The sequence below is a fragment of the Talpa europaea genome (assembly GCF_964194135.1).
Source record: "Talpa europaea genome assembly, chromosome: 7".
Taxonomy (NCBI): domain Eukaryota; kingdom Metazoa; phylum Chordata; class Mammalia; order Eulipotyphla; family Talpidae; genus Talpa; species Talpa europaea.
This window is the reverse complement of record NC_140074.1, coordinates 109,050,443-109,077,418: the sequence shown is the minus strand read 5'-3', so window position 1 is coordinate 109,077,418 and position 26,976 is coordinate 109,050,443. Positions and strand designations below refer to the sequence as shown.

General features: G+C 38.6%; 1 protein-coding gene across 1 annotated transcript in view; it reads left to right on the top strand.

Annotated features, from left to right (window-relative positions):
* Positions 1-18,248: 18,248 nt before the first annotated feature.
* Positions 18,249-26,976, top strand: part of DHX40 (DEAH-box helicase 40) — a gene marked incomplete at both ends in the record, with an annotated part of 36,741 nt that continues 28,013 nt past the window's right edge. Inside the window, 7 exons of the mRNA XM_084237952.1 lie at positions 18,249-18,360; positions 19,152-19,319; positions 20,521-20,666; positions 21,865-21,984; positions 22,216-22,443; positions 22,630-22,696; positions 23,664-23,795. Of these exons, the coding sequence (XP_084094078.1) occupies positions 18,249-18,360; positions 19,152-19,319; positions 20,521-20,666; positions 21,865-21,984; positions 22,216-22,443; positions 22,630-22,696; positions 23,664-23,795 (973 nt within the window). The remainder of the gene's footprint in view (positions 18,361-19,151; positions 19,320-20,520; positions 20,667-21,864; positions 21,985-22,215; positions 22,444-22,629; positions 22,697-23,663; positions 23,796-26,976) is intronic.

Genomic DNA, 26,976 nt, shown 5'->3' with positions numbered 1-26,976 from the left:
ATCCAAGTGCAGGTGGCCTCCTTGGAAACTAGGGCTCATTTCCCAGTCTTTGTGTCTGACATAGAGAAGGAACATAAAACTGGGCAAGGTGTACTTTATGAAATCTTCTTGGAGAACAAAGTATTGCTTTTCTGAATCTCATTCAGTTCTGTACCTTGTGTACCACTTGCAAGCATGAAGAGTAATTCAGTTACCAGGCAGGTGTATGTTAGTTAAGTAGAAGGTATTGCTAGACTCTCTGTAGTATGGTACTTCATGTAATCTGTTTGTGCAGTGAAACTGAGTTAACCTCAGTTATCTCTCTCAGGGATAGTACAATGCCTGTGCAATGTGTCTTGTTTATAACTTGCTTGGAAAGTGCTGTTATCAGAAGTTGTGTCTTGCACAGAGAAGCCACAATGGTCTACATCCCCCAACTACTTCCTTATTTCCTGGCCACAGGCCCAAACCAGAGTTCACAGAGTTCTTTGTTCCCTGAATGTCCCGTGGCATCTTTCTCCTTTTCCCGGAAAGTTGTCATTATTTGTCTACTCAACAAATCACTGAGTTTAAATGAAAACATGGGGCCTCTCTGGTGGCACAAGGGGTTAAGTCTCAGCACTATCAAGCTATTGCCAGCCACTGTAGCAGATCCCAAACCAGGGAGCTACCCTCATGGCACAGCAGACCTCTCCTGTCTCGCCCACTGCTCTCCTCAGCAGTGTATTTCAGTCGATCTGGCTGTTGTGCTCTCCACTGTTTCTGATGAATCCTCTCGCCCCCTGTACCTCTGGCCTACACCCCAGCTCTTATATGCATAAATAAATAAAATAAATCTTTAAAAAAATTTTAAAAGCCTTCTTTATTTTTTTCTATAATACTTATCTAACGTAACATATGCTATTTGTCCCCATGACTTATTGTCTGTTCTCCTTTACTAAAATATATGTTCCATTGTGCAGGAATTTTTATCTGTTTTATTCACTATTGCAGTCCTAATGTTCAGAAGCGCACCAAACACATAACAGGTATTTAATAAATATGTGCTGAAGGAATTAATGATGCCCAATCTACAGAATAATGAATATTCAAGAATAACTACATCAAGAATAAGGTTTTTCCTCATTTCAAATTGCTGAACAAAATATTCAAACTTAAAAATGAAAGACCCTAATTTGAAAGAATGTTGACCTGCAGAAAAAATGACAGACAGAATTAGGGAACTTAAACTAGAAACACCACCGAGGAGTAAGTGCTTGGAGATAGGAGAGAGGTTAGATGTAGCCATGTATCACACATGCAGCTGGACCCTCACTTGCTAGAGATAACTGCACTGAATAATTTCTAGGAATTTATGCCACCCTTGATCTGTTTGGCTCCACCTTCCCCCTCCACCTCCCCTCCCCAGGGGCACAGCATCTACTTGTTATCTTGCTAGGGAGGGGTTAGGAGATGAGAACAGAGCCCAGGGCTTTATATGCACTAGTCTGGGTGAGGTAGCCTCTGAGAGTGAGGACTACACTGTAGTGTGTGTTTCAATAACCTGACTGGACCCAGGCAGGCTCTGGTTTCTCCAGTGGCTTCTTTGAGAAGCAAGGTAATACAATTCAGAGATGCAGGGGAGATGACCTATTTATTCTTCTTTCTTGCCCTCCAATAGATTATTCTGAAACCCAGACAGCTTCTCCAGAGATGTTCCTTGGGGCCAAGTCTTCAGAAACTATGGACCTTTCCCCCGCTACTCATTCCTTCTTTGGAGTTTCACTCATCCCCAGCCTTCGTGCACAATAAAAATAAGCTCTGTAAACTTTGTCTCAGATGATGTTTTCTGAAGAATCCAGGTTAAGACACAGAGAGGCAGGAGGAGTTACCGCCATTCCATTTCAGAGGGATGAAATTAAGCCATAGATATAGCTTAGACTTCGAATCCTTTTGTCATATATCTTGCTGCAAATAAGTATGTTTCTACTTCACAGAAGTATCTAACAAAAGTCAAGTAACCATATAAGGAAAAATGGGTAGAATTTTAAGTGAAGACTGAAAAACATACAGATAAGTTATTATAGTCAGAAAGCCCTATGTAAAATTCATTCATTCATTCATTCACTTATACAACAAAGGGTGTAAAGCACAAATCTAAGTGCTTGAGACACAATGGTGAAAAAGATAGATGGATCCTTCCCCAAGGAGCTTAACTACTACTGGAGGAGACAAGTGATAAACAAAAGAGAAAGATTTAATATAATGTCAGGTAGTAATAAATGACATGAAGAAAAATAAACAGGAGGGAATAGATAAAGAGTGATTAAATGCTCTTTTAGGTAGCTAAGTCAGGAAATGCCTCTTAGAGGAAAAACTATAGCAAAGACCTGGATAAAGTAAAAGAGGGATCCATGTGAAAATGTAAGGAATAGCATCCAAGCTATACTCAAAGATTGTTAGATTAACTTAGTGTTTTTTTTTTTTTAAGATTTATTTATTTATGCATACAAGAACAGGGGCACAGGCCAGAGGTACGGGCAATAAGAGGATCCACCAGAGACAGAGTGGGGAACAGAACAGGCAGATTGACAGAAATACACTGCTGAGGGGAGCAGCGGGCAAGACAGGAGAGGTCTGCTGCGCCATATGGGTTGCTCCCTGGCCGTCTAGGGATCGAACTCGTGCTGGTGCTGCAGAGGCTGTGGATTGCTTCATAGTGCGGTGCTTAACCCCTTGTGCCACCAGGGAGGCCCTGTTAGATTAACTTTGAATTAAGAAGAAATAGAGTAAGAGAAGGAAAAAGATTTTGCTTTTCTTTTTTAATCTCAAAATTCTCTAATCTTGAATCAGTACTAAATTCTTTTTGGTGACTGACTTTATTTTTGAAATTAATCAACTTAGGGGAATTGAAAATACTTCTTCCTTCTTCAGTGCAATGTTGTTTTTAATCTTTTTCTGGCCTCACATGTTAGTAGTGTTGCTCTTTGTTTATGCATCTCATATCCATGTAATAAGGTATATGCCTTGCAAGCAAAGTCTGTACATTTTCAGCACTATAGTCCCTGAAATATCTAGCACAGTGTCTGTCACAGAGTAAGCAAATATTTGCATGAATTTAAACTTAAATTTTTATTACCAAAGGTAATTTGCACAAAAATAATCTGATTCCTTCAAATTCCTAAATATCAAATAAGTGGTTAGTTCAGTCTCTTTGAAACAATATTTATGCATACACTGATTTTCTTAAAAATAAAATATCTGGTCTTTAATAGTTTACCTAACTTCTCTGAGCCTCAGCATATAGCAAATATGAATAACAATTCTAATTTGATAATACTTGTTGATGCAAGAATTAAGAAAAGAACATAAATCACCTCGTATAGGACTAGACAAGTGACAGTATTTCAGTGAAGAAATTAGGAATTGTCAAGTTTGATCTAAAACCAGGTTATCATGTAAAGAATGTGTTGGTTATTTGTTAACAGCATTTGTTATTTTCTGAAAGGAAAAAAACCATGCTATTATCACCAGATCCTTTCTTTAATCGTATTTATTAAGGCATAATTTACATATAATAAAATTAATCCATTTCAGTGTGCAGTCTTTGAGAAATGCATATTTATACAATCATCACCATGATCAATTTGTAGAACATTAATATCACTGTGGAATATTAATATCACTGTATGTAAAAAAATGATATTAATCACAGGCAATTCTCGTCATCCACTCCCAGACCTGACAACTAGTTGATTTGTTTCTTTAAAAGATACTTTTTATTAATTAAACAAATATTTATGAGGGCCTTCTATTTAGAAGTCCCTCAACTACATACTTCCTAGAATACAAAGATAAGTAAGACACAATTTGTGTTCTCAAGTAGCTTAAAATCTAGTTTAGTTTTGTGCAATTTTGAAATTACTCTGTCTACAAATAACATGGGACTGAATTTTAATATGAATTATGCCTTCTATAGAGAAATGGGAAGAAAAAATATTGCAAATGATTCCTTAATTTTTAGAACACTGAACAAAATCATGTACCTTCATGAATGCCACTACTTATGATTTCTTTAAAAAGGCACAAATTTATGATATTCCATGTAATTATTTAAAGTAAACTCTTTAAAAATCAAGTAGCATACATACAGGGGGGGAAATGCAGAAATCATAAGTGCACAGCTTGATTTTTTTCAAGTTATTTAATGTCAGCTTAGGCTGACCAATACAGTAACAAAAGCAACATACGAAAGCCTTTTGGTTTAGCTAGGATAATTTCATCACTGAAAGAAAGAAAGAGATAAGAGAATAATGTTCTGCAAAGGCTCACAAAGAATTGTGGGGATAAGTAGTGAGAAAATGGATGGCACATTAAAATTCATGAGGAGATGCCATTTAAGTTCCATGAATAACAAAGCGATTATTATGCAGGATCAGGTTTTTCTTTCATCATTACAGAAAGACACAAAATCATTATCATGATCTGCCATGTGTTTTTCCTTTGTTATTAGATCTGGGACTGGCCTATTAAATGTTGCGTGATACCCAGGGGAATGGTCACAGGGATGGGTAATGGAGGTCACCGTGCATGTGGTTTTCTGTGGTCCTAATTATCAGTGCATTTAGACCAGAGGAAAGGAACAAACGAAAAAAGGGAAGAATGTCTATGTGGGCATTTTCTTGTGATTACACAAAGAACTGAGTCTATTCATAACTTTACAGCCCATTGCTTCATGCAACACACCTGCCAGTTACAGAATAGACAATGCTTGTATTTGCACTTGGAGGCTCCACAGTCAATACAATGGGGGCTGCAGTTAATTTCAAAAGGGGTAACACATGCATAGTGATGAAGAGTATGAATATCAGGAGAAAAAAACAATCTGGAAAGATAATACTACAAATATTGTGTAATGGGGTTGAAAATTTACCTGCCCTGTGATTCTACTATGCAAAGAAAATATTGCTTTGCTAGACCTAATTTTCTTTGTTAGCTTCCATTTGAAGCGGGGAACCCCAAACTTCAATTCAAGGTAACAACATTTCTCAGTTTAAATAAATAGTTGCTTTTGAATAGTATTTGCTTTTTTTCCAGAAAAGTACAAAATCTTTTTTAAAAAATATTTATTTATTTATGCATACCAGAGCTGGAGTACAGCCCAGAGATACAAGGGTGTGAGGGAGAGGATTCACCAGAGGCAGAGTAGGGAACAGAACAGTCAGACTGACCCAAATACACTGCTGAGGGGAGCAGCGGGAGAGACAGGAGAGGTCTGCCTTGCCATGTGGGTTGCTCCCTGGCCCACTGGGGATTGAACTTGTGCTACAGAGGCTGCGGATTGCTTCATAGTGTGGTGCTTAACTCCTTGCGCCACCAGGGAGGCCCAAAAGTACAAAATCTTCACACACACTCCCACCCCTTTCCCTTGCTTATCTTCAAAATAGTGTCTGGCTATATAGGATTTGTGATCCCATGGTGATGCGGAAAGGAGAGGGCTCTGATCCCTGTATGGTCACTGGAGGCTGTTTGTCCCTGCTTCTCTGTGGACTAGTGATCACTGAGGGCCCCTTTGAAATATCTCCACTGGCCTTTGGTATCATGTACCTGGTTTCATGCCTGGATCTGTGGTGCTATTTATCCCTGCTTATCTGTGGACTGGTGATCACTGAGGGTCCCTTTGAGATGTGAAATAGCTCCACTGGCCTTTGGTATCATGTACCTGGTGTCATCCCTGGATCTGTGGTTTACAACATTTGTTCAACAGACTGCAGTCTATTGGTTTGCTACTAGATATTTTCCCATTCCCGTGTTTCCCCACCAGAATCCCTGGAGGCCACACAGAAACTATGACCACTTTTCCAGGCTAGCCCATCTAGCCACTTCTGTGTCACTTCTCTGTAAACAACCCCTCCATTGGATGTTGTACAAAGTCAAATAGAAGCAGGGCATGACTCTCTCAGGTTTGGCCTCACACTAGCTTTCCTTTCTTTTCTAGGTAGTTGCCCTGGAGAAGGATGCTCAAGACACAGGGCTATAACCCCACCTTCCCCTTTCAATATAGCCCTTACCTCCCACTCCCTCTCTTTTTATGGACTGCCTTTCTCTTTAGCCACTTGCTTTATGAGATAGTGGTGGGCACTACCTATGCCTCCATCTTAGTGACAGAGAGGGCAGTTTTTCCTGCACAATGAAAGAGACCATTAGGAGTAGATCCTGATACTGTAGCTGCAAGACAACTAGGAACTGGGTTTTACTACATACTCATTTATTTTCCCCAAATAACATTCTTGTTTCTTTATGAGTGAGCATGGTAAGACCTTAATTATATATGCCATAGTGTGAAGAAAAATTCTGACCATCAAAGAGAAAAAACTAAAATTTGTGATTTCATGTTTTTGGCTACTTATTTTTTAGGTCTTTTATGAAAATAGAATTGCAAAATTACTTTCAAAAAATTCTTACTTGAAATTTAAGATGGGTTATATTGAGGAAGAGTAATTTGTATTTGGTGCATTTTCATCCCCTTTCTCTTTCGTTGGAGCCTTTCCTCTCTTCCCTGTTTTGCCCAGCATCAGGGGAAAAAAAAAGCTTCATTTAATTTTCCCAGTGACTGAAAAACCCCACATTCCTTGAAACTGTGGATAACCAAAAAAACCAAAAACATGAAAACTCCAATGTTCCCATATGAAGTGTGTGTCTTTCATATACTTTTATTTCTTTCCTTCCTTCAATAAATACTGAACATTTGTGAAGGGAGTATTTTGGATGCATCATAATTTGTACAGAAATAGTCTCAGGTCTCAGGGATCTTCTACTCCCAATTTCTCTGGTCATCACGGAGATGACCAGGAACATATGTTATGTGCTAGCTTGTCTTTCCTATAAATTGTGTTCACAGTTGATGTGGAAGAGACAATTTTGCAGTCTCCTTCAGTGTCTTCATAACTAGTGAGAAGATGTTTATAAATATTCACTTGTATAAGTGGACTTATTTATTGAGATTTTTGTGAGATAATGTTTGGAGTATTTTGAATGTAAAGTCAGTATTTCAATATACAGAAATGTGTACAAAATAAAATGATAAAAGTCTGTGTACTCAATTGTAAATCTTAACGTATTGCCACATTTGTTTCAGATTGTTTTAAAAGCAACAAAAATTACAAATACAGCTGAAGCAATCCTCCTATCTCTACCTACTTACCACAGATAACTAGTGTCCAGAAGTCACTATATGTCCTACATTTTTATAATTTTACTACACAGATATGTGTCCATAAGCAATATTATTTTTTGTTTAAATTTTTATTTAAGTGTACCAAGCTGTAAGTATGCTTTTCCAACTTTATTATATAGTAGAATTTATTTCTATATTATTTGTGTTTTCTACTTACCATGTTTTTCCTTTATTTCCTTTTCCATACTTTCCTGAATAATTTCCTCTTCCTCCTTCACCTCTAATGGCTTGGGCAGTCTATTTTTTTTTTAACATATTAAAATATATTAACTTCTGTTTATATGGAATTAAAAATTATTTTCTCTGGAACGTAAGGTTTAGCTGTGCTAAAATATTGTTAGCCTCCTGGAACAATGCACAATCCTAGAAGGTTCACCCCAACCATCGTTCATGTTATTATAGTAATTTTGGTTTCACCTTTTCTTTTCTTTTTTTTTTTTTTAAGATTTATTTATTTATTTATTTATATTTATTTATACAAGCACTGGGTACAGTCAGAAGTGCGGGAGGGTGAGAGAATTCACCAGAGCCAGAGCGGGGAGCAGAGCAGGTAGAAGGACCGAAGTACACTGCTGAGGGGAGCAGCGGGCGGCAGGAGAGGTCTGCACGCCATGTAGGACCCTCCTCCGGTGGCTGGGGAACAGCCGGGGATCGAACCGGCGCTGCAGAGGCTGCGGGCAGCTTCGCAACCCAGCGCTCAACCGCTGCGCCACCGGAGAGGCCCTGATTTCACCTTTTCAAAAGCCTTCTCAACATAGAAAAATTTATCATTAATAAAGAATTATTTATTTATTTATTTAAAGTTACCCTTTTTTTTTTTTTTTAGATTTATTTATTTATTTATACAAGCACTGGGTACAGTCAGAAGCGCGGGAGGGTGAGAGAATTCACCAGAGCCAGAGCGCGGAGCAGAACAGGCAGAAGGACCGAAGTACACTGCTGAGGGGAGCAGCGGGCGGCAGGGTCCATGTGGGACCCTCGCCCAGCGGCCAGGGATCGAACCGGTGCTGCAGAGGCTGCGGGCAGCTTCGCAACCCAGTGCTCAATCACTGCACCACTGGGGAGGCCCAAATTTATCATTATTGTGCATTAATAGTCAATATTAAATTACAGTTCCGAGGTGCCTCCCTGGTGGTGCAGGGGTTAAAGTCTCAACACTATGAAGGGAGCTGACCCACATGGCGCACAGGCCTCTCCTGTCTCGCTCCCATCAGCAGTGTATTTCATTAGATCTACCTGTTCTGCTCTCCACTCTCTCTGGTGAATCCTCTCAACCCCCACACACCTCTAACCTACATGCCAGTTTTTGTATGCATAAATAAATAAAATTTAAAAAAACAAAAAGCTATAATTACCAATCATTTTACTAACTTTTCTGTTACAATTAGTACTTACAGCCAATCATTTTTCCTGGGTTTAGTAGCCTTCACTTTAAAGTATACACTTGAGGGCCTCTCTGGTGGTGCAAGAGGTTGGGCACCGCACTTATGAAGCAATCTGCAGCCTCTGCAGCACGAGTTCGATTCCCGGCCGGCCAGGGAGAAACCCACATGGCAAGGCAGACCTCTCCTGTCTCCTTGCTGCTCCCTCAGCAGTGTATTTCAGTAGATCTGCCTGTTCTGTTCCCCACTCTGTCTCTGATGGCTCCTCCTCCAACCCCCGCATCTCTAGCCTGTACCCCAGCTCTTGTATGCATAAATAAATAAATCTTTAAAAAAATAAAGTATACACTTAAATACTATTTTAGTATTTATCTGAAAATATCTTGATTTATTTAAAAATAGTTTTTTAATTTTTTTAATTTTTGTTTTTTTAATTTTTTTAATTTTTGTTTTTTTTAATTTTGTATTTTTTACATCATTTTTCATTTTTGTACAATGTATGCATATTCATCTTGGTTATAGTCCCCGTACAATTCCCACCCCCTCTTGTTTTGATCCTACTCCCTTCTCCCTCCCCTATAGTGTGTCTCTGGTTTATAGTTGCTTGTTCATTTTGATTTTTACTTCTTCAAAAATAGTTTTAATACAAACATGGTTATCTTCCTTTAATGTATGTCTTCTCTATATTTTTCTATGTCTTTTCTCTTTATTTTTTAATGAGAAATCTGTTGAGGGCCTCCCCTGGTGGCGCAGGCGGTTGAGCGCTGTGCTGTGAAGCTGTCTGCAGCCTCTGCAGCACTGGTTCGATCCCGGGCCCCTGGCAGGGTCCCACATGGCGTAGCAGACCTCTCCTGCTGCGCCCGCTGCTCCCCTCAGCAGTGTACTTCGTCAGTCTGCCTGTTCTGTTCCCCACTTTGGCTCTGGTGAATCCTCTCACCCTCCCATACTTCTGACTATAGCCGGTGCTTGTATAAATAAATAAGTAAATCTTCAAAAAAAAAAAATCACACACACACACACACACAAAAGAAATCTGTTGATAATATATTACTGCTCCCCTGTAGGGATTTTTTTAAATGTACCTGCTTTTAAGATTTTTCTCTCTTTCATTGTGTTCTTGTTTCACTTGTGTAAGCATGAATGCTTTTTATTTTTTCCTTTCTGGAGCTCAGTGATTATTTACTCAAGTATTGTTTCTTCCTTGCTCTGTTCTATTACCTCTTGAATTCCTTTTAGATGTATACAGGCCTTTTCTTTCAATGCTCCATATCTCTTAATGTCTTTTTCATATTTTTCATAGTTATGTGTTACATTCTGGGTGATTTCCTCATTCTGACTTATATACTTTACTATTTTCTTTTTATTTGTTTAAACAATCCATTGAGTTTTTTAAAAAGACTTATTTTTATTTATTTATGCATACAAGATCTGGGATCTAGGCCCCGAGGTGCAGGGTCGGGGGTGGTGAGAGGATTTACCAAGACAGAATAGGGAGCAGAACATGCGGATCCCCTGAAATACCTGCCATTTCACCTGGGTCAGCTCCCTGGCTGGGGATCGAACCCACCAGGGAGCTGGGCATGGAACCCACTCTGCAATGGCTGGTGATAGCTTGATAGCACTGAGACTTTCACCCCTGCACCACCAAGGAGGCCTCCATTGAGTTTTTAATTTCAATGAATGTCCAAACTGACAATACCAAGTCCTAGCACAATGAGGAACAACTGGCATTCATACATGTCTGGTAGAAATACAAAATGTTTCAGTCACTTTTAAAACAGTACAGCAATTTCTTATAAACATACATTTTTTCACTGGACCCAGCAAATCTACTCCAAGTTATTTACCCAAGGGAAATAAATAAAGATGAATCTTTATTTCTTTATTATATAACATAACTCATGCATGTTAATGGTTATGCATAATCAGCAAAAACTGGAAATAACAGAAATGTCCCTTGACTAACAAATTGATAAAGAGATTGTGACACATCCATACAATGAAATATTTGCTTGGTAATAAAAAGGACTGGCTTGTTGATACATCCTACAATATATTCAACTGTAGATGAATCAATGAATTGCAGAGTAATTATGTTGAATGAGATTAATGAGACAAAAAAAAAGAGTACATACCTACTATACAATTCCATTCATATGACATTTTGGATGAGGCAAAATAATAGAGGTAGAAAACAAATTAGTGCTTGCCATGGCTAAAGGTGAAGGAAGGGGCTGACCACAATAGGACAGAAGGGAATTTGTTAGAGAGATGGACCTTTTATATCTTTACTATAGACACTTGTCACAATTCATCAAACTCAAACAACTATAGGATGAATTTTACCATTTAGAAATTATGTCTCAATAAACCTAAACACCACTCCCCAAAAGACTTGCAAACAATGCTAATCACAGATTTTTAATGGTAATAATAAATGCATAAACTTCTTTTATTCCAGTGAAAAAAATAACTGAAAAATCAATAGGTACAATTAAATATTAAAATAGGAAAATGAAAAAAATTACAATATAAAATCTATGTGCCTTAAATTAAGTAGTACTAAATATGTGTAGTATTTAAATAATTACTTATGCTAGTGATTTTTTTTCTTTTTCACTGTTTGATTTTGTGGGTTAAATAGCAGTGAAATGTGATTTTCCTAGACAATTAGTTACAGTTTCATTTTCTTTCAAATAATGTTGAAGCTGAAGTTTTTCAAATAAACCCAGCTTGCCACCTTCAGGCAAGTGAAAGATTTACAGAGACCATCACAAGAGTCAGAACATTAATTTTGTAGATTTCTCAATAATCCATAATTAATAATATCTTGATCACTTCTTTGGGGTCTCTGTGAGATTTTTCTCTATCCAGATATTTTCCCTGACATTTACTGGAAACTCCAACTCCCCAAATTGTTAACATCCTATGGGCATGTTAAAAGGATATGTAACCAGGACATGCATTAACTATTCACTCATAGAAAAGTTCCCAATTGTTTGTCCAGTTTACCTGGTTCAGGAAGTAAGCTTCCTCTTCATGCTTCCCTCTCTTTCCAGGCCTACATGTATCCAGGATTGCTAATAAACGAACTGGTCATAGGTGGTGGTTCTTCATTTATTTATTTATTTATTTAAGATTTATTTATTTTTGTACGCAAGAACTGGGGTACAGGCCAGAGGTGTTGGAGGTGAGTGAGAGGATTCACCAGAGACAGAATGGGGAACAGAACAGGCAAATTGACTGAAATACACTGCTGAGGGGAGCAACGGGCAAAACAGGAGAGTTCTGATGCACCATGTGGGTAGCTCCCTGGCTGGGGATTGAACTCACGCTGCAGTGGCTGCAGATAGCTTCATAGTGCTGCATCTCAACCCCTTGTGCCACCAGGGAGGCCCTCTTCATTTATTTTTTTTAATTTATTTTTTTTAAAGATTTATTTATCTATGCATACAAGAGCTGGGGTACAGGCCAGAGATGCAGGGGGTGAGAGGATTCATAGACAGTGGGGGAACAGAACAGGCAGACTGACCGAAGTACACTGCTGAGGGAAGCCGGGGGCAAGTCAGGAGAGGTCTGCTGCACCATGTGGGTTGCTCCCTGGCCAGCCAGGGATCGAATTCGTGCTGCAGAGGCTGTGGATTGCTTCATAGTGCGGTGCTTAACCCCTTGTGCCACCAGGGAGGTCCTTCGTTTATTTTATTTATTTATTTATCTATCTATCTATCTATCTATTTATTTTAAGATTTATTTATTTATTTATTTATACAAGCATTGGATACAGTCAGAAGCGCGGGAGGGTGAGAGAATTCACCAGAACCAGAGCGGAGAGCAGAACAGGCAGACTGACCAAACACACTGCTGAGGGGAGCAGTGAGCGGCGGGAGAGGCCTGCGCGCCATGTGGGACCCTTGCCCAGCGGCCGGGGATCGAACTGGTGCTGTAGAGGCTGCGGGAAGCTGACTCTTAGTGTGACAGATTTTAATAGAATTAGTGTGCATAGAGCGGAAAGAGATAGGTTTAGGTTTATTGAGACATAATTTCTAAATGGTAAAATTCATCCTATAGTTGTTTATTTTTAAAAGAGGAGCGGTCTACACTTGAAAGTGGCTCATCTTTTTGAATTTTTTCCATTAGGATTTTCTTTTTTTTTTTCTTAATTTATTTATTTATACATATAAGAACTGAAGTATAGGCCAGAGGTGCTTGGGGGCAGGGTGGGGGAGGCAATGGTGGGTGAGAGGATTCACCAGAGACAGGGTGGGGAACAGAACAGCTGGATCTACTGAAATACACTGCTGAGGGGAGCAGTGGGCAAGACAAGAGAGGTCTGCTGCATTATGTGGGTCACCTCCCTGGCCGGGGATCGAACTTATGCTGCAGTGGCTGTGGCTAGCTTCATAGTGCTGAGGCTTAACTCCTTGTACCACCAGGGAGACCCTCCATTAGGATTTTCTAATGAAAGTTCTATTTTTCTTCCCACTTTAAGGACTATTTATTCCCTCTATCAGTATTTCTTTTTCATTACATTCTCACTTCTTTCTGCCCTTTCTTTAGGCCTGGTCTTACCTGTCTGAGGAAGAGATACCCAATTCTTCAAGCATGCCCTGGAGGCTCTGGGCTTGCCCTTAGGTTAATATATCCTTGAATTTTTTTTTTAAGATTTATTTATTTATGCATACAGGAACTGGGGTACAGGCCAGAGGTGTGTGGGTGGTGAGAGGATTCACCAGAGACAGAGCGGGAAACAGAACAGGCAAACTGACTGAATACACTGCTGAGGAGAGCAGCGGGTGAGTCAGGAGAGGTCTGCTGTGCCATGTGGGTAGCTCCCTAGCTGGGGATAGAACTTGTGCTGTAGTGGCTGCAGACAGCTTTATAGGTTGCATCTTAACCCCTTGTGCCACCAGGGAGGCCCTATCCTTGAATCTTTGTTTATACTTTAGAGAGGGTCAGGGAGGAAGAAAGAACCTTGGATTACAAGTAAAATGGAAACAAGGGAGGGTAATACAGAGGAACAATCATATTAATATTTTGGGATACAATTCTGCCACATGTACAGATTTACAGTATTTCCGTCAATCAAAAGTTGGTTCTTTTTCCTCCAGTCCTGCATTTTTAAAAAAGATTTATTTATTTATGCATACAAGAATGCGGGTATGGGCCAGAGTGCGGAGGGTGAGAGGATTCACCAGATACAGAGTGGGGAGTAGAACAGGCAGATTGACTGAAACACACTACTGAGGGGAGCAGTGGGCAAGACAGGAGAGGTCTGCTGTGCCATGTGGGTTGCTCCCTGGCCGGGGATCGAACTCGTGCTGCAGTGGCTGCGGATAGCTTCATAGGTTGTGTCCCAACCCCCTGCGCCACCAGGGAGGCCTACATTTTTTCTTAACGTGTACTTGCTTTTTTTCCCTCATTGATGTTGGTTTCAACACTCCTAAATACACCTTCTAAATTTGCCCCAAAAATTTAATTGGGCAAATCTTTTAGAAATTCATCATGCATACACTGTGGTAGTGGCATCTTTTTTTCTGGTGAATTTTCTTTTTCCCTTTCATTTAGTTTAGTTGATTCTCACCAGACATCTCCAAATGCATTAAGTACATTTTCAGTTTTCTTTCTCTCTTCACACCCACTTACAATCTGGTTTCTATTTTCTTTTTACTTTACCAAAACTATTCGTGTTTTGGTCAAATTCATGAATCAAAAAAAAAAAAAAATAAATCCAGGTACTTTGACTTCATTGTTCACTTCCTTTCCGTGACTGCCTGTTAGGATTAGCTTTCTCCATATCACTACTTGTCTAAAGTTTTTAAGTTTCTGAACTCTGTTAATATCTTTAATAATTTCTCTTTCTGCTCCAATAGTTTTTTTAAGATTTATTTATTTATGTATATAAGAACTGGGGTACAGGTGAGAGATGCAGGGGGTGAAAGGATTCACCAGAGACAGAGTGGGGAGCAAAACAGGCAGATTCACTGAAATACACTGCTGAGAGCAGCAGTGGGCATGACAGGAGAGGTCTGCTACTCCATGTGGGTAGCTCCTTGGGAAGCTGGGGATTGAACTTGTTCTGCAGAGGCTATGGATAGCTTCACAGTGCTGTGCTTAACCTCTTGCACCACCAGGGAGGCCCTCCAATAGTTGGTTTTTTTTTTTTGTTTGTTTGTTTGTTTTTTGTTTTTTTAGCTTTTAACAGTTTTCCATGTTCTTCCCTCACTGAGATGATTTAAAAATTCTATTTTTGTAAATTTTCAATAGCGAGCCTCCTTCCTGTCCCTGTTGGATGCTCAGAAACAGATTGCTTGGATATCAAAAACATTTTGAAAGACTACTTATGAAGGAATAGCAGCAGGGTGCAATTCACATTTCTCACACTTCTTTATATATAATTTCTTTCAAGTTTTTCTTGTGACCCAAGAATAACAGAAAATAGATCTAATGTTTTGGGAACACCAATGTATTTTCTGTTTTTGCTCTGTACATATATTTGTGGCATGTTTGCCATTGTAACTTGTAAACTCACTGGGCAGGAAATGTCTATCTTTCATTTGGAAAAGCCAGGTGCACATAATTATTAATGGTAATATGTTTTAAATGCTTTTAGTTTTAAAATCAACAATATTAAACATATGAACTTTTCACCTTTGTTTTTCTTCATTCTTAACATGCATATTTTATTCTAGAGACTTTCATTAGATAATATTCATAGTTCTATAGTAGTTGATTTATAAACATGGGAAGATATTAGGTATCAAGATTTGATAATCCTATCTCCTTTTATAGTACAGGGATTTTTAGGGTAGCATTGAATCCTTGGGGAAGTATGCGATTCTTGATTCTTACATGTGAAAATTAAGGATAATAACAGCCTACTTCTCTGGGTTTTTGATGAGGAATAAGTGAAAAAATTACATACATTTGCTACTAAGCATTTAATAAATAGTAATTATAATTGGTCTAAAATGATTCTGCTCATTTTCTCAAGAAGTGACTTTATGTCACTTATTTAACTGACCTATAATGAAATACCTTACCCTATACTTAACAAGTTTGCCTGCATTGAAAATGTTTTTTTTTTTCCCTTTGGCTTTGGTTTGTTTTTTTGTGATTTGTAATATTTTTAATTTCTAATACAATCCAGAAGTGTTAGCATTCAACTGAGGGGCACCCAGGGACCCCAAACTGTTATGGTTACATGTTCTAAAAGGGCTTCAGTCACACAAAAGCAAAAGAAGCTGACTCTTAGTGTGACAGATTTTAATAGAATTAGTGTGCATAGAGCGGAAAGAGATATCCCTAATTTTATTTTCCCAATAAAACCTCCCAAGTCACCCATTCCCCCTCATGAACAAATGCTCAAACGGGGTTTCCCTGAAGTTTGGATGCTAAGGCCCAAAAGCTTGCCACAAGTCTAAGATACCTTCTGGCAGGGGACCACAAAAAAAAGGTTAGGCATTTCCCAGACACTTAGGATAGAAGTAAAGACAAAAAGCTCAAAATCAAAGTATAAATCAATATAATGATTTTCATTGTCTCTGCCATGGACAGCTTTCCCACATGTTTCTCTCTCACCTGTCTCTTTCAAGTGTCTCTACATGTCTCTCCTCCACGTGTCTCCTCCAAATCTCCTTTCCAGAAGTATTAGAGTGCAAGTTGGGCCACAGAAGAAAGAGAGGCAGCCTCACCTGCTTTCTGTGTTATATAGCGGCCACTCAGCTCCACCCCAAATTTCGAGTAGATTCCCATCTCGGGAAGTCCAGTTTATGACATACTTGTAATCCAAGGCAACAGCATGTAAGTGGGGTTGAAGAAAATGGTTCATTGTTCAAATGCTCTGCAGTGCTCCTTCCCGTCTTACAGAGATAACTCTGTAACATAAGGCTGAGACTTTCGCTTAAGGGAGGAGAGAAATCTGGGATGTTCTCCTATTACCAGCTCTATTTCTGTTGCTGCACCCAGTTTTAGAGATACAAAATTGTTAGAAAATTGCACTTTATTTGGTGTCATTCAAAATCTGATAAATTTCCATTTTAAGGTGATGTTAACCATTTAACATACTTATTTTTTTTTTAAGATTTACTTATTTTTTATACAAGAACTGGGGTACAGCCAGAGGCCCTGGAGGGTGAGAGGATTCACCAGAAACAGAGCGGGGAGCAGAACAGGCAGACTGACCAAAGACACTGCTGAGGGGAGCAGCAGGAGTAGCAGGAGAGGTCTGCTTCGCCATGCGGAATTCTCGCCAGTGGGGATGGAATCCGCCCTGCAGAGGCTGCTAACTGCTTCATAGCGTGGGGCGGCGCTCAACCTGCTGCGCCACCGGGGAGGCCCTAACATACTGATTTAAAAGGAGGTAGCATAAGTATCTTTTAAAAGAAGGAGCACAAAAATCCTGGGGTCCAATTACATCTTTGGAAGCTTGGTCAGATAGGAGATGATGATGAATGTGATAAATGAGTTGTCTTCTTTGGCAATTAAGTGTTGTTGTTTTAAGATTTATTTATTCATGCATACAAGAACCCGGGTACAGGCCAGATGAGCGGAAGGCTGAGAAGTTTCACCAGAGACAGAGTGGGGAACAGAACAGGCAGACCAACTGAAATACACTGCTAACGGGAGCAGCGGGCGAGATAGGAGCGGTCAGCTGCGTCATGTGGTTATCTCTCCCGCTGGCCAGGAATGAACCCGCGCTGCAGAGGCCGCGGACAGCTTCACAGCCCTGCGCTCCATCGGCTGCGCCACCAGGGAGGCCCAGTTAAGTCTTATTTCATTTTAACAGCAAGAACTCTTATAGAAAAGTCCAAGAAGCAATTTCTTTAAATTGATTTTTTTTACAATGGGCTCTATTTACAAAATTGGAAGATTCTATAACAGGAAGATCTACCTCTCCCACCTTTACTGAAAAACTCGCCCACCTGATTTTCTACATGTTTTAACTTTTCAGCTATTGATCTTTCCTAAGAATCCACATCCATTAAAAACGAGCTTCATTCATTCATTCATCCAGCAAATTCAACAAATACGAAGGCCCACTTTGAATTACTTTGCTGGGTTCTGAGTGGAAGAAACAGAAAGAAAAGGTGTATGGAAATAAAAAGTAGGGTTCTATGAAGGAAAGGGCAGGTTGGGGAAACCTAGTTCTGGACTCTACAAATCTTGAAGTTGGGCTCTACAATTCAGTAAATATATGCCTTGAACAGGTCATTTGAGGATGAACAATGTGAGTACGTGTTGTGAAACTCCGCACTTTAGGACGGCTACAGTTCTTCACAAATGTTCACACCACATTAAGTGTGTGCATGCAGAATAAACTTGCGGTGAACTAGGGTAGCATTGACAAGAGGTGTCGACTGGTTGTGTGCACGAGGAGAAAAAGGAGGGTCTCTAAGGGGTCTTGGGGATGCCCTCTTCGTCCCAGGGGCGGCGATTAATGGCAGATGCTGGGAAACCTTCGTGGGTGGCCCTTGGCTTAAAGCCTGACAGGTATCGGTGATGGGGGCACTTTCTCGCCGCCGCGCGCCACGTCATCGAATACCCCCCCTCCCCTCGCTTTGGGTCGCACGCGCGGAAGTAAACACCTCAACGTCATCAGGGCGCGTCTTCGCCTTTCCCCTCCCATCTCCCTAGATCGGTGGACGTGCTCACCTCCGCTCCGGGCCAGGTCTATGTCCCGGTTTCCCGCCGTCGCGGGCAGGGCGCCAAGGCGGCAGGAGGAGGGAGAACGGTCAAGAGACCTCCAGGAAGAGCGGCCCTCGGCTGTTTCCATCGCTGATAGAGGTGCGGTCCGCCGGACGCCACGGAGGCCCTTGGGAGTTACCCTGTGGGGGGCTTTGGGGGGATAAAAGTCCGTTCTCTGTGGCCAGAGAAGAGTGGGAAGGAGGTCTCAGAATTCTCTTCTCCCTCCAAGCCAGAGGCGAACTTTGCGTCCAATGAGCACTTTGGTCTAGAGGGGGGCGGTCCCAGACCCAAGTTAGGTGAGAAACCTGCTGGGGGACAAAAAAGTGAACCCCAACGCCAAGACGCGCACTGCTCTTAAACAGGCTCATAAAGCCTTTGTTCTCTACCCATCTATCCCCCCCCCCAACCCCCCCTTCGTCGGGCAGGCAGCCTGCCTTTGGGTACGGTATGAAGGGAGCCAGTTTCCATGGTTACCCACCACTTGGCCTTCTGGGATATCAGTCACTATGAACAGGGACCTAACTTGAACCATGAATCAGAAGCAAACACAGGTGGCTTTTAATTTAGCTGAGAATTTTCCGCTGGGTTCCAGTTTTTGGTCTATTGTTTAATAAATTTGGGTTTTTTACTTCTTTGTAGGTATTCTTGCATATACATTGCCTTATGGTAGGCCGGCTTTGTCAAGTGCTTAGCAAATGCCCAAGTTGTTAATTTTCACTAAAAAGTTGTCTGGTCTTCCAAATAGAGTATAGGTGATTTAATGAGAATTTGTGGATTGAGCCCTTTCAGCCCTAAAATTTTATTGTTTTTCTCTTTTCGGTTCTGGGAAATTGAGTCACAGAGAACCTTACAGGTCTTTTAATTGTAAAATTGTTTTTCTGTTATTACAGAAGAGAAAGGATGCACATCACAGGAGGGAGGAACTACTCCAACGTTTCCTATTCAAAAACAAAGAAAAAAACTCATTCAAGCTGTGAGGGACAATTCATTCCTTATTGTTACTGGAAATACAGGAAGTGGTAAAACAACTCAACTCCCAAAATATCTATATGAAGCAGGTAATTTTGGGAGTATTTAAAAAGTATCTTCTTAAAGGTTTTTTTTTTTCCTTTCTGTTTTTCTTTTTCCCTCTTGAAGATTAATAGGACTTCTGTATTGCATAAATGACTACCCATTTGTTTTACAGTCTCATTTCTTCTCTTTGCACAGCCTCCCTACATCTTCTGTATTTCTTTATGGTCTTACTCAGATTGAAATGGCAGTTTTTCCATTTTAAATTACAATAATCCAGGGCCTCCCCTGGTGGTGCAGCGGTTGAGCTCTGGGCCGCGAGGCTGCCTGCAACCTCTGCAGAGCCGGTTCATTCCCCAGCGGCTGGCAAGGGTCCCACCAAAAAAAAAAAAAAAAAAAAAAAAAAAATTACAATAATCCAAATAAAAATTTAGCTGATTATTCTTTGCCCTGAGATTGTTTTGCTGTAGACTGTTAACCATTGGTTATTGAAATAATTTTCAGGGGGAAGGGATATATTCATATCTGTCACTGACAGTATTTCTTGGTTCTTTCTTCAGAGCATTATCAGGTAAATATTTATTCCCTGACTCTAAAAATATCAGGAAAGCTATAAAATTACTCTTAAAGTGCCATTCCTTCCTGTACAGTAAGCTTTCTATCATAAAGTTGGTACAGAGCAACATTATATTGGATGTTATTCATATAAAATAACAAAAATGTCTCAGCCTATATTAAATTAATATGTGCATCAAATCTAAGAAACCACATATAAGAATATTTTATATGTAACTAGTAAATGAAAAATGCTATCTATTGTAATGTCCATCTTCCTTTTAAAGATACTAAAATGGTGAAAAATAATAGTAGACTCCATTCAAGGTGGTATATTTAAATCCAATTTTACTTTTGTGGCAAAGGTAATCTATTTTAGGAATTATGTGGAATTTTATGGATTACTGGAGATTAAAAATTCTTGCAGTAGTTTTAGGGAGTAAATCTTTAGATTAAAATTGGGAAAACCAACCTACTTAAAATATTTACGTTTGAATGACTATTGGCATGTATTCTTTCTTTTAATTAATACTGAAATCTACAAGGTACAAATATAAGAAGTTATATTGTTAATTTGCAGAGTTTTCTCCTGGAAACTTTTGAACTTTTGTACTCATTGACCAGAAACAATTTAGGCCTAATATGAAGGAAAAATTGTTAACATTATTGTGTTTTCATCTCTGGTTTTGATAGGGTTTTCGCAATTTGGTATGATTGGTGTGACTCAACCACGAAAAGTAGCTGCTATATCAGTTGCTCAGAGGGTGGCTGAAGAAATGAAATGCACTTTGGGATCCAAAGTAGGATACCAAGTTCGTTTTGATGATTGCAGTTCTAAGGTATTTGCTGGTATTCATTCACGTGAACTTACATGAAGAGTAGAGAAAGTTCTGAAAGATTTTAAACTTGAAATTTCCTTTATATTTTAAAGAAATGAAGCCTCAGATTAGAATTAATTTTGTTGCCTATTGTTAATACTTTAACACTGAAGTGTCTAACCCACTCACTTCAAAAATACAAACATACAACATGGATGAATCTTAAAACATTATACTAAGTGAAATAAAGTAGATTTTACATGAAATAAAAGGACAAAATGTTGTATGATTCCACTTACATGAGATACTTACAATGTGCAAATGCATAGTGATGGAAAGTAGAAGACATTTTTTTTTTCCCTCCTCAGTTCTTATGTGACAATGATGCTCTTTTTTAAGCTGTGTTGATTCCTTGATGTGTAACATTTGTATTCTTTAAAAAAAAAATTAGTAAAATATAAATAACATATACCATTTTAACCACATTTAAGTGTACAGTTCTTTGGCAGTAAATACATTCACAGTGTTTATGTAGCTATCACCACTGCTTTCATAGGTTTTTTCATCATTCCAAACAGAAACTGTTAAACAGTATCCCCTCTTTCCCTCCTTCCTGCAGTCCCATGTAACATCTCTTCTACTTTGTCACTATACATTTGCCCATTGCTCACTTGAAACCATTATATTAGTTGACCACTCAATTTTTTTTAAAGATTTATTTATTTATGCATACAGGAGCTGGGTGGTACAGGCCAGAAGTGGGGGGGGGGGTGGTGAGAGGATTCACCAGAGAAAGAGTGGGGAGCAGATCAGACTGACTGAAATACACTGCTGAGGGGAGCAATGTGTGAGCCAGGAGAGGTCTGCCTTGCCATGTGGGTTTCTCTGTGGCTGGCCCGGGGATCAACTCATGCTACAGTGGCTGCGGATTGCTTCCTTGTGCGGTGCTTAACCCCTTGTGCCACCAGGGAGGCCACTATTATGTATTATTGTTACTTTTATCCCAGAACATCCATCTTATCGGTTTCTTATCTCTGTTTCTGTATAGGTCACAGGTTTCTTATTTTAACATCCTTGTTAGACTACTTTATCTACTCTTTTATATAGTCAGATTAGTTTGATCATTTAATGGTTTATACATTTTGGGGGAAAATAAAGCTCACAGAGTTGAAATTCTGTGCTATTTTAAGTTCATAAACCCTGCTTTTTCAAACATTAGGAAACAGCAATCAAATACATGACTGATGGATGTTTATTGAAACATATTCTGGGAGATCCAAATCTTACCAAATTCAGTGTTATCATTTTGGATGAAGCCCATGAGAGAACTCTAACTACAGTAAGTATTTTACAATTGATCTTAGCCAGATGGCCAAGAAGTGATACAGTATTTTAATATATTGGTTTTTAATTAGACAGTTTAATTCTTTGGAGTAGCTTTTTACAGTATAGATAATTGCCTCTTTTCACTTATATTTTAATCTATAATCTTTGCTAAGATAGTAAAATATTTAATGTAAGTTGATTGTTAGGTACACTTGTGACTTATTAAAATTTACTTTTCTTTCAGGACATCTTATTTGGTTTATTAAAGAAGTTATTTCAGGAAAAGTCTCCCAACAGGAAGGAACATTTAAAGGTCGTGGTGATGTCAGCAACTATGGAATTAGCCAAGCTTTCTGCTTTCTTTGGAAATTGTCCAATATTTGATATACCTGGAAGACTTTATCCAGTCAGAGAAAAATTCTGCAATTTGATTGGCCCACGAGACAGAGAAAATACTGCATATATTCAGGCGGTATTACTTGACATTCTTTTTATGTCTTTTTTATGTTTATGATTCCAGTTGGTTTGGCAGTTTGATAATAGATACTACTACTATTAAAAATAAATTTGATTTTCTATAGAACGGGGTGTGGTGGTTGGCAGGGAAAGGAGGGAGCTATATTTCCACTAGAATATTATGCTGTCTTTCTTGCTTTAGATTGTGAAAGTGACCATGGATATCCACTTAAATGAAATGGCTGGAGATATCTTGGTTTTTCTGACTGGTGAGTATTCAGTATCAGGTTTAAAAATATTTGTTATTTATAAAATGGGTACATGGCACCAGAATAGACTTATGTCTGTTAGGAATTCTGGACTCTACTCATGTTGCCTTAGTTTTTTATGATTATCTATAGTTTCAGATATTATATCATAAATAAGATATGATATAATTGTTTCATTGCTATTAAAAAAAGCTAGCCACATTAGTAAACATGTAAACTATAATGACCTATTAGTTGAAAAATAATAGATGGTAAAGTATAAATTTTTTTAATAATTTATTTTATATAGAGCTGTTAGCCTAACAAAGAGTCCTGTATCTGAATAGTAATTCCGTTATTTCAAAAGACATTTCTATCAGCTTCTTTCTTTGAGTTGTGGGATGATACTGTGTGATGGCAGTACATAAGGTGTGAAATCCACATCTCATAGACAAGTCTTTTTGGGGGTCAAAAATAGAATAGTTAAAAAAAATAGTTATATCCTAAACTAGCATGATCTTCACGTAGCAGCATCTAACAGAAGTGAGTCATTTCATTGCTCACCTCCTACTCTGCCTTGTACTTATGTCACAAGTGAGACATTATAACAATCTCTTTGCCTTTTTGTAGATGCTTAAGTATTTTGGAATATACTGAAATGCAGTATCTTCCAGACTAACTTCCTTTGTGTTAATGATTAACTTTACTGGATCTTTCTCATATAGCAAGATGAAATTCTTAAAGGTGGTATGCATTTTTATTCCCTTAAAGATTTAAATTATTTGGGAACAGGTGTTTCTTCTATCTTGAATTTTATTACTGAGATTTGGTATAACCCATGTGTTTACTTCCTTTAGATCAAATCACAGATTTAAAATAGCTGTAATGTAATTATGTAAAACTCATTTTAATTTAGAAGCCTTTTTTTTTCATTTTTAAATTAATTTTGCTGTTTGGTTGTGGATGTTTCTTTCCTCCCTCATTTTAGGTCAGTTTGAAATAGAAAAAAGTTGTGAGTTACTTTTCCAGATGGCAGAATCTGTTGACTATGATTATGATGTTCAAGATACCACCCTAGATGGCTTGTTAATACTGCCATGTTATGGATCTATGACAACAGGTAACTTTTTATTAGTCAATCACATGTGTACAGAAAATTGTCCAAATCATGTGTTTAGGTCAATGAATTTCACAAATAACTCACCTTTGTAACTAGCACCCAGATCATGAAACACTATTAAAAGAGTCAACATCCTCTGAGAGAACTGATATATTTTCTTGGTGTTTTTCACATTCATTTTTTCAGGAGCCTTGAATAACTCCTATAGTATTAGAAGAGTGGGCTGTGTATTTTCCCAGCAGAACAAAAATATTGTTGGTAATTTTTTGCAAAAAGAACTATAATTTCTTGATAGTGGTACTGTAAGTCAAACTAATTTGCCACGGCACAGAGTTTCTAGAAATCATATATCCAGATATATCTGAGACTAAATATGGTGTGTTTTTTCAAATAGCCACACATTATCTACTTTCTAAGATTTGCACTTTTTTTGGCAATTCAAAGAACAAAAGGAAACTCTTTTCTGCTATTCATAGTAAATTTGATTGAATGAAGTTTAGAATTTGTCTTGTAAAGCTGTTTTATTATGGAATTTAACTTGTAAAACTCAAAGGGAATTAACCTTAGTTTCTTAGTTGGAGCTTAGTGGGACTGGCATTTAATGTAATGTGAAAAAGATTTAAATGTTTTTATATTTTATGTATATCATATTTTTGTTGAGTAAGTGGTTTGTATCCTTATATTGACACAAACAATTCAAAACTATGAGTAAATAATCCTTAGGGTCATTATTAGATGTTTAAGATTTTCATTGTTTACTGGAGATATGACCCACTGACTTTTATAATTTACTTTGTAACTGATATTGAACTATAAAACCAATTATGTTTACTTTTTTATAACTACCAACTATGTTTATATTTTTTTCCTACTCAAGGAATTAGTAATTTCATTCTTTTCTACTGCCACGTTGAAAATAGTGTTCTTTATCTGCTAACTCTTCTTGTTTAAATTCCTGAAATACAGTTTTTATACTATTTAAGACTGCTAGTTTCCTTTTATTTTTTAAATCTCATGGCTTTTTTTCCTCATTAGTTTATATTTTGATTTTGTGATATTAATAAGTATCCTTGAAATGCTGTTGTCTGGAATGTATTTAATTATCTGCTGCTCCTGATGACTCTGTCTGAAGCTGCTCACCCTAGATTTTGTTTCCCTCTTAATGACTCTTTGCTAAGGTTTCATCTTTAATTTGCTGTTTTCTTAGAATTCTGTTTTAGAGTGGTTGGCCTAGGACTCATCTCTCACTTCTGTATGGATGACTCCTGAGAGCTGTCTATAGTTCAGTCTCACTCTTGCACTGTAGACCTCCTGGGTCTCCTCACATGGCTTTTTAGTCGGTACATCATACCCTAGATCATTCATGCCACACTAGTGGCACCTGATACAGGCTTTCTTTTACTTTTGCCTTGCCCAGATCATTCATTCTTTTCCCTTTTTTCATTGTCATGTTAGACAGTAAAAATGTCATTGTTAAGAGTTAGAATCCTCGGGCCTCCCCGGTGGCGCATCGGTTGAGCGCTGGGTTGCGAAGCTGCCCGCGGCCGCTGCGGCGCCAGTTCGATCCCCGGCTGCTCCCCGGCCCCCGGAGGAGGGTCCCACATGGCGCGCAGACCTCTCCTGCCGCCCGCTGCTCCCCTCTGCAGTGTCCTTCGGTCCTTCTGCCTGCTCTGCTCCCCGCTCTGGCTCTGGTGAATCCTCTCACCCTCCCGCGCTGCTGACTGTGCCCAGTGCTTGTATGAATAAATAAATCTTTAAAAAAAAAAAAAAGAGAATCCTCAATTTGCTTCCCTGAGTTGTTTATATTTTTTGTGTATCCTGTATTTTATGTATATCCTATATTCTTTGATTTGCTCTTTTATCCTATCTGCAGTGATAAGCAGAGTTTTCCCAAAAAACACCGCTCTGATTGTGTCAGTCTCCTAATGGGTAGCATCAAGCATTTCCTATTGCCAACTGAATTTAAATGCCAACTTAATAACTTGACATTTATTATCCTTCCTGCTTTCAACCTTAATTTTCTGTGTTGGCATATGTGTGTAAGGATGTGAGACTGGTATGAGTAGAGCCATTACTGAAGGGTTTTGTTAATTCATCTTAGTTTCCCTTCTAGTTCTAAGGACTCTTTAAGGGTGAGCTACTGTAATCCATTAAGAACATAATAATATTGCAGCAGTTTGTTACAGTGTAAAGAGACTTTCAGATGGCGTTCATGAGGTACTTTGTAATGGTGAGGAGGACTTGGATGAAATAGGGGGAGAGTGGCAGGCTCTTGGGATCTGAGGCTTTCTTTTTAAGCTGCTTAATACAATACAATATAGTGCTTAATATTGTTACTTTAGGTAGTGGGAGAGACAGCATTATGTTTCCTTTACTTCCTATTATTAAGAACAGAAACCTTCCATTGGGAATAAGAGGGAAAAAAGGGTTTCCTACTTGAAGACTTGTAAGAAGAAGGCTCAAAATGACCCATTTGTACATTTAGTGAATAAATAAAAAAATCATTGAGTGGATATTTTAATTGTTTTTATTTCTGGCTACCCCTGAGGGTAGTTGACTGTTTTTAAAGGGACATCTTAAACATTCCCTGATTGACAAAAAGTTCTCATGTGTCAGATGTGGAGAAGTGCCAAGATATCTCTTCTAATGCCAAGGTTAAAGGTTACATGAATCTGCTCCCTGCACTGAACTCCTCTAACTCTGCCGTTTGTGTCACTCCAAATACAGGGGAACTTTTATCTTTCCACTTTCTTCTTTCTGTGATTCTGGTTTTTTTTTTTTTTTTATTTCCTTAAACTTCTTTTTTCTCTTACTCTCTGCTGACTGAAATCCTGATATTTTGCAAACTACTACATAAAAATCGTACCCGATTTCCCTCCTTAATATTGACTTCATTCTCTTCTTCATTTGAACTATGTTGTGCTTTGCTGTACCTCTTGGGGCACTTAACCCATTCTGCCCTGTGTTACAGTTTTCTCACCCCATCTGTGAGGTTGTAAACTTCTTGAGGGCAAGTACTATGTGTCAAAGAAATCCTGATTAAATATTTGTCAAACTGAGTTTGACATATACTTTGTGTTAAAAAGTTTGTTAATATCTTCATCAAAAGCTTGTCTAGAACTTTATTCCAGTTTCTCTCAAACTTTTTCATCTTCTGACTTCCTTGTTCATGGCATGGCGA